Here is a 13,673-nt window from a genome sequence, read left to right as displayed (position 1 = left end):
AATTTAAAAAGGCAAGTGACTAGGGGTGGCTTTCAATGAGGCGCCCTAACCACAAGGGCTCTCCCAAAGCACCATTCGATTCGTTCGCTTTGTTTACCTGTAGGAAGAGCGATGTCAACGCAGCTGTCAGTCAGTGGGGCAGGAGAAAAAGGACGACGACATCGCCGAAGCTTAATGAAGGAGCAGGACGAAGATGATGTGGCTGCAGATGAAACTTTCAGCGACTTAATTACAAGCGAAATCCTCAACCAGCAGGCGGCTGGGAAGTATCTGGCAACTACCCCAGCCAAAAGTCTGAGAGACGTTCAAGGCAGTACCCATAAAAGTTTGAACCGAATGGATGGAGTATACGGTACCCAAAGGAGCGAGGACACCACGGACAGCTACGACTATGTCTATGAAGACGAAGTTGCGCCGGAGAACACCCATTCGCCCATCCCTAGAACCAAGACGGGGCAACAATTTGGCAAATCATTAAACAGCAATTTACGCAGCGCTGCTAAAACACTGGTCAACAAGAGGAGGAAATATGACCACGGAACAGAGAAAGCGGAGCACATTGAGCATCAGGAGGATGAGCAGGAGTTGGCAATGGAGCTGGCGACGGAGTCGGAGACCAGCACATTGCCTGCTGTTATTGATGACGATAATCAAAGTGACAACAGCAGCTCAGGCCGAACGCCGGAGACGACTATAAGGAGTGACACCGATGACATTGTTGAAATCAACACCACCCCACCAGAGGCAGCTCGAAGCTCTTTCGCCGCCGTCTCGCACCAGCCTGCCATTGAACATGATTTTCAAATCAAAGGGACCGATGCGGGGGTCTTGCAGACAGAGAAACCTGCCACTGATGATATCAATAATGAGCGTGATTTAGCTGACAACTATGAGGTAGACAGTAAGGAGCCGACCTCGCCAGGCACACCAACACAAGGTATAAATCAAGACGGCATCCATTGGAAGTCGAGCCCCGCTAGTGGTATAGAGTTGCGATTGAGTTCAGGCTCAAGAAGTTTACAATTAATATTTTTTAAATGTAATTTAAAAATATTTATAAAATACGCTATTTAATGAAAAATTGTCTTGAAAAATAACTTTAGGGTATTTTAGTTCAGCTATAGATCTTTTGAATTTTTACAAAATCCAAGCATTATAGAAGTATGTGATGTTTCTTGAGCCTGATTCCCAATTCTATTCCACTTGTGCCTATTACTTATCCACATTTTGGTATCAAGGTAAGGAAGGTCAGCAAAATGGAAAGAAGTCACTACAATCAATTCAATCTGAATCGGATCGGATGATGAGTGATGCCTCACACTATGAGGATATCGATATAGTCAAACTAGATGGATTACCCATTTCCCACGAAGAGGAGATTTACCAGACGGCAGAAAAGGAAAATATGGCACCAAAAATTGAACCGTCTCAGCATATAAATAGGAGTGAAAACGAGGTACTGAAAGAAAATCAGCCAGGTGACGAAAAAGCACCCCAACTAGAGCCCCTTAAACCGTATGTGAGTGAGCGAGTTGATCTGCCGGGCAAACGTATATTCCTGAACCTGACTATAGCTACAGACGAGGGCAGTGACTCCGTTTACACATTACACGTGGAAGTGCCCACGGGCGGAGGACCACACTACATCAAGGAGGTCCTGACCCACGAAAAACCGAATACTCAGGCAGACAGTTGTATTCAAGAGCCACCACCGCGCATGCCCGACTGTCCGTGCAGCTGTCTCCCGCCTCCGGCGCCCATCTATCTGGATGACACCGTTGACATTGACTCTGCCCCACCAGCTTACACTAGTACGACGAGCACGATCTCGGCACCTATAAACCCCTTCCATAGCGAGGAGGAGGATGCGAAAGACGGGGTTAGATATGAAGGGCTAACAACTTCTGCAAGCACCGCTACTAACCTCCCTAGCACTGAGGTCGATAACCACATCGCTGCCTATACTGAACCCACTGTTGGTGCTGGTGGCTTACCGTTTGCATGCCCTGATGTGATGCCAGTACTGATACTGGAAGGTGAATTGTGCACAATGCATTTGTTGCTAACCTCCGCTTTTCTTAACCAGCGTTTCAATAACCCTACTAAGAGCTGTACAGCCTGTTAACTCCTAGTCCATGTAGTCACATGACTAAACCAGTTTATTTCTCATAAGTCCTCATTTGTATAAATTATCCCAAAGCATCAAATATTATATTGGCATCACATCAGCATCCAGCACCAGCCTGGTTTAAAACTGTATATTAATGCTGTTCCCATTTACTAACCTATCAGGGAAAACTACATTGGGGGGACTCGCCAGTAGGATAGACTAAGACCTGTACAAAATCGTGTAGCAGTAGCAAATCACAATATACCTAATCAATGACTAACCAGAATCTAATCCTCTTTGTATCTCTGTCATCCCCTCGTTGCACTCTCGAAAACATTGCCATCGCTTTGCCGCCGCTTACGAATGCAGGGGCCCGAACATTCCCCGCACGCAGTTTCCCACCGGACGGCACAACCTTTGGCCAGATTACTCTCGGCCAGAAGCTGACCAAGGAGATCCAGCCATATAGCTACTGGAACATGCAGTTTTACCAGTCGGAACCTGCCTACGTTAAGTTTGACTACACGATTCCGAGAGGCGCCTCCATCGGTGTATACGGCCGACGCAACGCCCTACCCACCCACACGCAGTACCATTTTAAGGAAGTGCTCAGTGGATTTAGTGCCAGCACACGAACGGCCCGGGCCGCTCACGTAAGTAGCTTGCATCCGATTGGCCCCATCGTGATCGTTACTAACTCTAGTCATTTTTTTCATGCACCACCGTTTCATTCATTACCCACTACACCAATCACTCGCTCGATCGTTCGCTTGGCCTAATTCTGTGCAGCTGTCGATAACGCGGGAGGTGACGCGCTATATGGAGCCGGGGCACTGGTTCGTCTCCCTATACAACGACGACGGAGACGTACAGGAGCTGACCTTCTACGCGGCCGTAGCCGAGGATATGACTCAAAATTGTCCCAACGGCTGCTCCGGCAACGGTCAGTGCTTGCTGGGACACTGCCAGTGCAACCCCGGCTTCGGAGGCGACGATTGCAGCGAAAGCGTTTGCCCAGTACTGTGCTCCCAACATGGCGAGTACACAAACGGGGAGTGCATCTGTAACCCGGGCTGGAAGGGCAAGGAGTGCTCTCTGCGTCACGACGAGTGCGAGGTGGCCGATTGCAGTGGGCACGGCCACTGTGTTAGTGGAAAATGCCAGTGCATGCGCGGCTACAAGGGCAAATTCTGTGAAGAAGGTAGCGCCAGGACATAGGATTCTTTGCCAAAATCCACCTTGATCTTTTCCATCCTGACGCTTTTTAACACTCTTTTGCTTTTTTTCCCCAGTGGACTGTCCGCATCCAAACTGCTCAGGCCATGGATTCTGCGCCGACGGCACTTGCATCTGCAAGAAGGGCTGGAAGGGACCTGACTGCGCTACCATGGACCAGGATGCGCTACAGTGCCTCCCAGACTGTTCCGGCCACGGCACCTTCGACCTGGACACACAGACCTGTACCTGCGAGGCAAAGTGGAGCGGGGACGACTGTTCCAAGGAGCTGTGCGACTTGGACTGCGGTCAGCACGGACGTTGTGAAGGGGACGCTTGTGCATGCGACCCAGAGTGGGGTGGCGAGTATTGCAACACCCGGTTATGCGACGTCCGCTGTAACGAGCATGGACAGTGCAAGAACGGTACTTGCCTGTGCGTTACTGGCTGGAACGGTAAGCACTGCACCATCGAGGGCTGTCCCAATAGCTGCGCCGGACATGGTCAGTGCCGTGTAAGCGGCGAGGGTCAATGGGAGTGCCGCTGCTATGAAGGCTGGGACGGACCAGACTGCGGAATCGCACTGGAGTTGAACTGTGGCGACAGCAAGGACAACGACAAGGGTGAGTAGCAGATTTAGCAAGTAGATAAGCGAATTTTCTAACGCCAATTCTTGAACCTAGATGGCTTGGTCGATTGCGAGGATCCCGAGTGCTGTGCTAGCCACGTATGCAAAACCTCCCAACTATGTGTTTCAGCTCCGAAGCCCATTGATGTGCTGCTCAGAAAGCAGCCGCCAGCTATTACTGCTTCTTTCTTTGAGCGGATGAAGTTCCTCATTGACGAGAGCAGCCTGCAGAACTACGCCAAACTGGAAACCTTCAATGAGAGGTAGGTGCTTCATGGTAGCCAGTTTGCCCTGGACAGTTAGTTACCATTTGGAATCGAAGCCGCTGTGGCTGTGTATAGTTTCCAAAATTGGCGGACAAGCAAAAATCTTCTATTGTAAAATATTGACAGTCTAGTTGGTTATACTCGGTTATACATATACTACCGAAAAAATAATAATCAAATAGTTTGCATAATTAATAATTTTCTATGTTTAAATATTTACTTTTTCATTTTCGTGCCCTCGTCTAAAAAAATCCCTCAAATAAAAACATATCCAAACACACCACATGCCAAATATCCCATTAAAATCTTGTAAATAATAACCCTATATGTCCTTTGTTAAATCGAACCCAGACAGAAACAGTCTAAGTTAGCTGCTAAGTGCATTTGGGTTAAGAAATACGTTAAGCAACCTAAGTATTCAGATTAGTTACATTTAAGTTGCCTAAACATCGCGATTTCGGTGTGATCGAAACGGAGCTGAGGCTTAGGGTCTCCAAACGATCTGGTGGCGCCAAATATCAACACACCCATTCTAGCTAACTAGACCATAGACAACCATGCTAATTCAATTATTTTCTCTCTGCTCTTTTTTCTTCTCCACACGCGCTCCCTAAACCGTGTTTAAAATAATACATGCCACCTACTACTAAATTACTCCTGTTCTACTCGATACTACCACTCACTACTTACTGTGCACATACTCACTACTATAATACCCACCTACGCGTCAAAAAATTTCGAACGCTTTGAATTAACAACGACTGCTATACGCTCTTGCTACTCGGTAACCGATATTGTTGCCTATACTCTTTGTTGCGCGATAACAAAAACATATCATATACTAACAGCATTTTTTGGAATTATTTCAATGCAAGGTAAGCAAGCGAAAAGCGGTACTAAAATAATACTAAAACTACTACTCTACTATACTACTAATGATTCTCGATGGTTGTTTGGTACACTTTTGTATACTTTAAGTCTCGTTAACTTGGCTCTATTCGCAAATTATTTCGAAAACTTTACCATTGTCATTATCATTACCGTTACAATTACAGTTACCATTGTCATTATCATTTCGTTCATAGTGTAGCTATCCTTGTTTAATTAAAGCTCAGTTGGTAGTTTATTTTAAGTTCATTGCCCAAACTTATTATCCAGACAACCAGGCCAATACACAATGGGTTTTAAGTTTACCACGTAATAAATCTAAGCTATGGAAAACTCATTCTCCTACTCGTACTTAGGTCAATGCTAGGTCACAAACACGAGCCATAAATAACATACTATATATTGTTCAACTTGTAATACCTTTATGTGTTCAAACGAGTCTTATGTTCTGTGCGTGTGAATTCTTATTATTTGTACTTATTTACTGCTCAAGTAGTTACAAATCCTCAGTTTGACTGCTTGCTAGCCTAGCTAATCTATACCTATACATACCCTAGAAGCCCCAGTCCCTGCAAGACCCGACTAATCCATGTTCTCTGTCCTTTTAACAGTCGATCAGCGGTGATCAGAGGCCGCGTTGTTACATCTCTGGGCATGGGCCTGGTTGGTGTGCGAGTTTCCACCACCACGCTCCTGGAGGGCTTCACCCTGACCCGAGATGACGGATGGTTCGACTTAATGGTTAACGGCGGTGGAGCCGTGACCCTGCAGTTCGGACGCGCACCTTTCCGGCCGCAGTCGCGCATCGTGCAAGTTCCATGGAACGAGGTCGTCATTATAGACTTGGTCGTCATGAGTATGTCCGAGGAGAAGGCATTAGCCGTAACTACGACGCACACCTGCTTTGCACACGACTACGACCTTATGAAACCAGTGGTGCTGGCCTCGTGGAAGCACGGATTCCAGGGAGCCTGTCCCGATCGCAGCGCCATTCTGGCGGAGTCTCAGGTGATTCAGGAGTCGCTGCAGATCCCAGGAACGGGCCTCAACCTGGTTTACCACTCATCGCGAGCAGCTGGCTACCTGTCCACCATTAAACTGCAGCTAACGCCAGATGTGATTCCGGCATCGCTGCATCTAATCCATCTCCGCATAACAATCGAGGGAATACTTTTTGAACGAGTATTTGAAGCGGATCCTGGCATTAAGTTCACGTACGCCTGGAACCGACTCAACATCTACCGGCAACGCGTCTATGGTGTCACCACGGCCGTGGTGAAGGTTGGCTACCAGTACACCGACTGCACTGACATTGTATGGGACATTCAAACAACTAAGCTGAGTGGTCACGACATGTCCATTTCGGAAGTGGGCGGGTGGAACCTGGACATCCATCACCGCTACAACTTCCACGAGGGAATCCTGCAAAAGGGCGACGGCTCAAACATATATCTGCGCAATAAGCCGCGAATCATCCTGACCACTATGGGTGATGGTCACCAGCGGCCTCTTGAGTGTCCCGACTGCGACGGCCTGGCGACAAAGCAGCGACTCCTGGCACCCGTCGCTCTGGCCGCCGCTCCTGACGGCAGTCTTTTCGTCGGTGATTTCAACTACATTCGCCGCATCATGACCGACGGCAGCATCCGCACTGTGGTCAAGCTGAACGCGACTCGGGTCTCTTACCGCTACCACATGGCCCTTAGTCCGCTCGACGGAACTCTCTATGTTTCGGATCCAGAGTCACACCAAATCATTCGCGTACGTGACTACTCGCAGCCGGAACTAAACTGGGAAGCGGTTGTGGGCTCCGGAGAGCGGTGTCTTCCTGGTGACGAAGCGCACTGCGGCGATGGGGCACTGGCCAAGGATGCAAAATTGGCTTATCCAAAAGGCATTGCGATTTCGAGCGACAACATCTTGTATTTCGCAGACGGAACTAATATCCGTATGGTGGACCGGGATGGAATTGTAAGCACTCTGATCGGCAACCACATGCACAAGTCCCACTGGAAGCCCATTCCCTGCGAGGGAACCCTAAAGCTGGAGGAGATGCATCTTCGCTGGCCCACTGAGCTGGCAGTGTCCCCGATGGACAACACGTTGCACATAATCGACGACCACATGATCTTGCGCATGACACCAGACGGTCGTGTGCGCGTCATCTCCGGCCGGCCCCTGCATTGCGCCACAGCCTCCACTGCCTACGATACGGATCTAGCAACCCATGCCACCCTGGTGATGCCGCAGTCTATCGCGTTTGGTCCACTCGGTGAGCTGTACGTGGCAGAAAGCGATTCACAACGAATAAATCGGGTGCGCGTGATCGGAACGGACGGAAGGATCGCTCCGTTTGCTGGTGCCGAATCTAAGTGCAACTGCCTGGAGCGCGGATGCGACTGCTTCGAGGCGGAACACTACCTGGCCACCAGTGCCAAATTCAACACGATCGCTGCCTTGGCTGTTACACCTGATAGCCATGTACACATCGCAGACCAAGCCAACTACCGTATCCGCTCCGTTATGTCGAGCATCCCAGAGGCAAGTCCGTCACGCGAATATGAGATCTATGCACCTGACATGCAGGAGATTTACATTTTCAACCGATTCGGGCAGCACGTGTCCACACGCAACATCTTGACCGGAGAGACGACCTACGTGTTCACCTACAACGTTAACACCTCCAATGGAAAACTGAGCACCGTAACAGACGCGGCGGGCAACAAGGTGTTCCTGCTTCGAGATTATACCTCGCAAGTCAATTCGATCGAAAACACGAAGGGTCAAAAGTGCCGTCTGCGCATGACCAGAATGAAAATGTTGCACGAGCTGAGCACTCCAGACAACTACAATGTGACCTACGAATATCACGGCCCCACCGGTCTGCTGCGAACTAAGCTGGACTCCACCGGACGTTCCTACGTGTACAACTACGATGAGTTTGGTCGCCTCACTTCCGCAGTAACTCCCACCGGTCGAGTCATCGAGCTAAGCTTCGACCTGAGCGTAAAGGGAGCCCAGGTAAAGGTTTCGGAGAACGCCCAGAAGGAAATGTCTCTGCTGATCCAAGGTGCCACCGTTACCGTGCGCAACGGAGCTGCCGAGTCGCGCACCACCGTCGACATGGACGGCTCCACCACAAGCATCACTCCATGGGGCCACAACCTGCAGATGGAGGTGGCACCGTATACTATTCTTGCAGAACAAAGTCCACTGCTTGGCGAGAGCTATCCGGTCCCGGCTAAGCAACGGACCGAGATTGCCGGTGACTTGGCCAACAGATTCGAGTGGCGCTACTTTGTACGCCGGCAGCAGCCTTTGCAAGCGGGTAAGCAGAGCAAGGGACCGCCACGTCCCGTAACCGAGGTTGGACGCAAGTTGCGTGTGAACGGAGACAACGTCCTGACCTTGGAGTACGACCGCGAAACCCAGTCGGTGGTCGTTATGGTGGACGACAAGCAGGAGCTACTTAACGTGACCTACGATCGTACTTCCCGCCCCATCAGCTTCCGTCCGCAGTCCGGCGACTACGCGGATGTGGACTTGGAATACGATCGATTCGGACGTCTGGTCAGTTGGAAGTGGGGTGTCCTGCAGGAAGCGTACTCTTTCGACCGCAATGGCCGTCTGAACGAGATCAAGTACGGTGATGGCTCAACAATGGTCTACGCATTCAAGGACATGTTTGGCTCGTTACCGCTGAAGGTGACTACGCCTAGACGCTCTGACTATCTCCTGCAGTACGACGACGCGGGGGCCCTTCAGAGTCTGACGACACCTCGTGGCCATATTCACGCATTCTCCCTACAAACTTCTCTTGGTTTCTTCAAGTACCAATACTATTCCCCAATCAACCGACACCCCTTCGAGATTCTATATAACGACGAAGGTCAGATCTTGGCCAAAATCCACCCGCACCAATCCGGCAAGGTGAGTAAATCAAATATAGATAATACAAATGATAGTCTACATGACTATTTAAAAGCCTTTATAATTAATTTATGGAAATACATAGTATAAATGTTATTTGGAAATTAGCCTTGAATCTTCGTCAAATTTCTTTGCCGAATAAAAATTAAATATTCTTAATATTTGCAGGTGGCATTCGTACATGACACTGCCGGACGACTGGAGACCATCCTTGCGGGATTATCCAGCACCCACTATACCTACCAGGATACAACTAGCTTAGTAAAGTCTGTGGAGGTGCAGGAGCCGGGCTTCGAGTTGCGCCGAGAGTTTAAATACCATGCCGGTATTCTGAAGGACGAGAAATTGCGCTTTGGATCTAAGAACTCACTGGCCTCAGCGCACTACAAGTATGCTTACGACGGAAACGCCCGACTCAGCGGAATCGAGATGGCCATCGACGATAAGGAGCTGCCAACAACGCGGTACAAGTACAGCCAAAACTTGGGACAATTGGAGGTCGTGCAGGACCTGAAGATCACGCGAAACGCTTTTAACCGAACAGTTATTCAGGACTCTGCCAAACAGTTCTTTGCCATCGTGGACTACGACCAGCACGGTCGGGCTAAGAGCGTGCTAATGAACGTGAAGAACATTGATGTCTTCCGCTTGGAATTGGACTATGATCTCCGCAACCGTATCAAGTCGCAAAAGACGACATTCGGTAGATCGACGGCATTCGATAAGATAAACTACAATGCCGACGGACATGTGGTTGAGGTCCTGGGCACCAACAACTGGAAGTATCTGTTCGACGAGAACGGCAACACTGTTGGCGTGGTTGACCAGGGCGAGAAGTTCAACCTGGGCTACGACATCGGAGACCGGGTGATCAAGGTAGGAGATGTGGAGTTCAACAACTACGATGCCCGCGGCTTCGTAGTCAAGCGCGGTGAACAAAAGTATCGGTATAACAACCGCGGACAATTGATTCACTCATTCGAAAGGGAACGGTTCCAGAGCTGGTACTACTACGACGACCGCAGCCGCCTGGTGGCCTGGCACGACAACAAGGGCAACACCACGCAGTACTACTACGCCAATCCTCGCACTCCTCACCTCGTGACCCACGTTCACTTCCCCAAGCTCAGCCGCACCATGAAGCTGTTCTACGATGACCGCGACATGCTCATCGCTCTGGAGCATGAGGACCAGCGCTACTACGTAGCCACCGACCAGAACGGCTCGCCACTAGCCTTCTTTGATCAGAATGGCGGCATTGTCAAGGAAATGAAACGAACGCCCTTCGGCCGAATTATTAAGGACACTAAGCCGGAGTTCTTTGTGCCTATCGATTTTCACGGCGGATTGATCGACCCACACACAAAACTGGTGTACACCGAGCAGCGGCAGTACGACCCGCACGTTGGCCAATGGATGACTCCGCTGTGGGAGACCCTCGCCACTGAGATGTCACACCCTACGGATGTGTTTATCTACCGCTACCACAACAACGACCCCATCAACCCGAACAAGCCTCAGAACTATATGATCGACCTGGATTCCTGGCTTCAGTTATTCGGCTATGATCTGAACAACATGCAAAGCAGCCGCTACACCAAACTGGCCCAATACACGCCGCAAGCCTCCATCAAGTCAAACACGTTGGCCCCTGACTTCGGGGTGATCTCCGGCCTGGAGTGTATCGTGGAAAAAACGAGCGAGAAGTTCAGTGACTTTGACTTTGTGCCCAAGCCGCTGCTGAAAATGGAGCCAAAGATGCGCAACTTGCTGCCGCGTGTCAGTTACCGACGTGGTGTATTCGGCGAAGGTGTGCTTCTCTCGAGGATTGGCGGACGGGCGTTGGTTAGCGTTGTCGACGGGTCAAACAGCGTGGTCCAGGACGTGGTGAGCAGCGTGTTTAACAACTCGTACTTCCTTGACCTGCACTTCAGCATCCACGACCAAGACGTATTTTACTTCGTAAAGGACAATGTCCTGAAGCTGCGCGACGACAACGAAGAGCTGCGTCGCCTTGGCGGCATGTTCAACATATCAACGCATGAAATCAGCGATCACGGGGGCAGCGCCGCTAAGGAGTTGCGCCTGCACGGTCCCGACGCCGTTGTCATTATCAAATACGGCGTTGATCCCGAGCAGGAGCGCCATCGCATCCTAAAGCATGCTCACAAGCGGGCAGTGGAGCGTGCTTGGGAGTTGGAGAAGCAGCTGGTAGCTGCCGGCTTCCAAGGGCGTGGCGACTGGACCGAGGAGGAGAAGGAGGAGCTCGTCCAGCACGGTGACGTCGACGGCTGGAACGGAATCGATATCCACAGCATACACAAGTATCCGCAATTGGCTGACGATCCCGGTAACGTCGCTTTCCAGAGGGACGCGAAACGGAAGCGACGCAAGACCGGTAGCAGCCATCGGAGTGCATCCAACCGGCGCCAGCTCAAGTTCGGCGAACTGAGTGCGTGAGTGGAGGCGTTTAGAGAGAAGCTAGTGGTGGAGGCGGAGCCAGAGGAGAGTGACATGACCGACGAAGAATACGGCGATCAGGATGACTACCTAATAGCCGTGGGCAAAAAGGAGCCAAGGGACAGCAGTGAGGCACTGGACGAGCAGATTTTGTAATTAGGTGAAATGCGCAATAGCGACCACAACAAAAACTACAGCACAACTCTCGATGACACAACACAAAATAAGACAAAAAACAAAGGAAAAGCAAGCATTGAATACACTAATTAATATAAACTTTAATCATGCTTAAAGTTTAGTATTAGCTACAACGCAACCCTCGAATAACCGAAGAAACTTCTTATGTGTACACTGGAACAGAAATATGTATTTTGATGTTGAGTTTAGGCTAACAATAGGCGTATGTTTAGTACATGTGTGTAATATTTATTGTAATTTTTTAAATCAGAATCAGTGTCCCACGGGCAAACAGCTTGCAATTTACGCCAGAGTGCGTATGATTTAGATTGGCCCATTAACCGATTTAGGTCGAGACAAGATTGCATAGATCAAACCAATAAGATCGGAATAAGAACGCTTTTTTCGGGAATTGGAGTTCGGCCACACACAGCCCAACAAGCCAGTTGCATTACGATGTCAAACGATGAGTATTACACAGCAAAATATACATACGATAAGTACAGATGTTAAACTACGAAATGAATAAATGTAAAAAGATTGAAATTCTGCATAGTAGCTCCCTAGACTTTGGTCCAAACCTGGCCCACTCCAACACAGCCCACTCTTATATGGCAACAGAAATGTTAATCCCTGCTTAACCTTCTTTTTTATTGCTCTGTGTATATACGAACGAAACTTTTCAAGCCTCTACTGACGAAAAAGCGCGTATTTATCTTTAAACCACACAATGTTTTTAGCGAAATAGGTCTCTAAGCCGAATGCTCGAATTTAAATTTATCAGACGCGTCTACCTAATTTGGATAGCCAAGAATCAAAACAAATTTTTATGTCCTCAGTAAATGCAATACAATACTCTATCGACTCCTTTCACTCATTTTATAATGTTAACTGTTGAATTTATTCAAAGGAAAAACGCATTCAAAACTTTTTACAAATTGTGATATATATTTCTAAACATTTCATTTGACAATTTGAAGTGTAACGAAGAAAAACTCGAGTTAACTCAAATCGAACCGAAAGTAATAGCAATCGCATGTACTTTACTCATTTTTTTAAATATAGTCTCTTACGATTAGTTTTAATGCTGCAATATTTAGTTCTTACCGGTTGCCATGTTAATTGTAAAAGCATACTTTTTTGTAATGATCCCATCCGGGAATGTCACATAGGCTTTAGTTTATTTTAATTACTCTTTTTTACAACTCACAGCAAGATCAAATTTCTGTACTCTCTTAAAATTGGCCTACATTTTGTCGGTGTTTTGTGTTTAAAATTATTATTGAACTATTTTTAATTGAAACTAAACTATTGACTATTGAAATATTACCTAGCATAAAATATAGTGCGCATATGGACATGCGCGAAACTTAAACATACCCCTATAACCATAAAAACACACCTTGTATTATAAACACCCATTCATACAACTAAACGTAGGCTTAAGAATTAGACTAAAGACAATGCTCGTAAAAACAAAAAGGATAAGCACCTACTAAAGTGGAAATAAGCGATTGATTCTGTTTCATGTGAGAATAGATCAGAATATTACAGAAGATAACTGCGTAGTAATTAGCTAAAGTGTTAGTAATTTTATTAAATAAAATTATAAATGAAATATGGATAAACACTTTAAATTTAAATTAAGGTATGCATCATTATCTGAATTCGTTTATTCGAATTGTAAATCTTTCACTGTGTAAAGGGGTAGAAACGTTCAGTACTTAGCTCGTTACGCAGAATGAGATGTTACAAATTAACGAAAATTGTAAAAATCAGAAATCCGTATATGAATGTGTATGTAATAAAATTAAGCAGCATTATATTAACCAAAAAGCATATAACAAAACAAAAAATTTAAACCAGCATAAAGAAAACTGCAATGCGAAAAATTGTGACTGAAACAAGGAAAATATATAGATACCAAGCGGTTGCCGTTGTCGAACTCACCTGTGCTTCAATCTCGTACATACCCCATGTCCTTTGTTCTTAAAGTACT

General features: G+C 47.7%; 1 protein-coding gene across 5 annotated transcripts in view; it reads left to right on the top strand.

Annotated features, from left to right (window-relative positions):
* LOC120447625 (teneurin-m) overlaps positions 1–13,296 on the top strand; it is a 115,696-nt gene extending 102,400 nt beyond the window's left edge. The window contains exons 4-12 of one of the 5 annotated variants that reach the window (XM_039629119.2): positions 104–937; positions 1,239–2,036; positions 2,480–2,763; positions 2,900–3,311; positions 3,403–3,948; positions 4,009–4,216; positions 5,068–5,094; positions 5,719–9,037; positions 9,206–13,296. In XM_039629119.2, the coding sequence (XP_039485053.1) occupies positions 104–937; positions 1,239–2,036; positions 2,480–2,763; positions 2,900–3,311; positions 3,403–3,948; positions 4,009–4,216; positions 5,068–5,094; positions 5,719–9,037; positions 9,206–11,497 (8,720 nt within the window). In that variant the 3' untranslated portion in view covers positions 11,498–13,296. The remainder of the gene's footprint in view (positions 1–103; positions 938–1,238; positions 2,037–2,479; positions 2,764–2,899; positions 3,312–3,402; positions 3,949–4,008; positions 4,217–5,067; positions 5,095–5,718; positions 9,038–9,205) is intronic. The other 4 variants (XM_039629120.2, XM_039629121.2, XM_039629122.2 and 1 more) reach the window with 4 other exon arrangements.
* Positions 13,297–13,673: the final 377 nt, after the last annotated feature.

The sequence above is a fragment of the Drosophila santomea genome, chromosome 3L, assembly GCF_016746245.2.
Source record: "Drosophila santomea strain STO CAGO 1482 chromosome 3L, Prin_Dsan_1.1, whole genome shotgun sequence".
Lineage (NCBI taxonomy): Eukaryota > Metazoa > Arthropoda > Insecta > Diptera > Drosophilidae > Drosophila > Drosophila santomea.
Note: the sequence above shows the minus strand (reverse complement) of the source record. Positions and strands in the feature narration are given on the sequence as shown.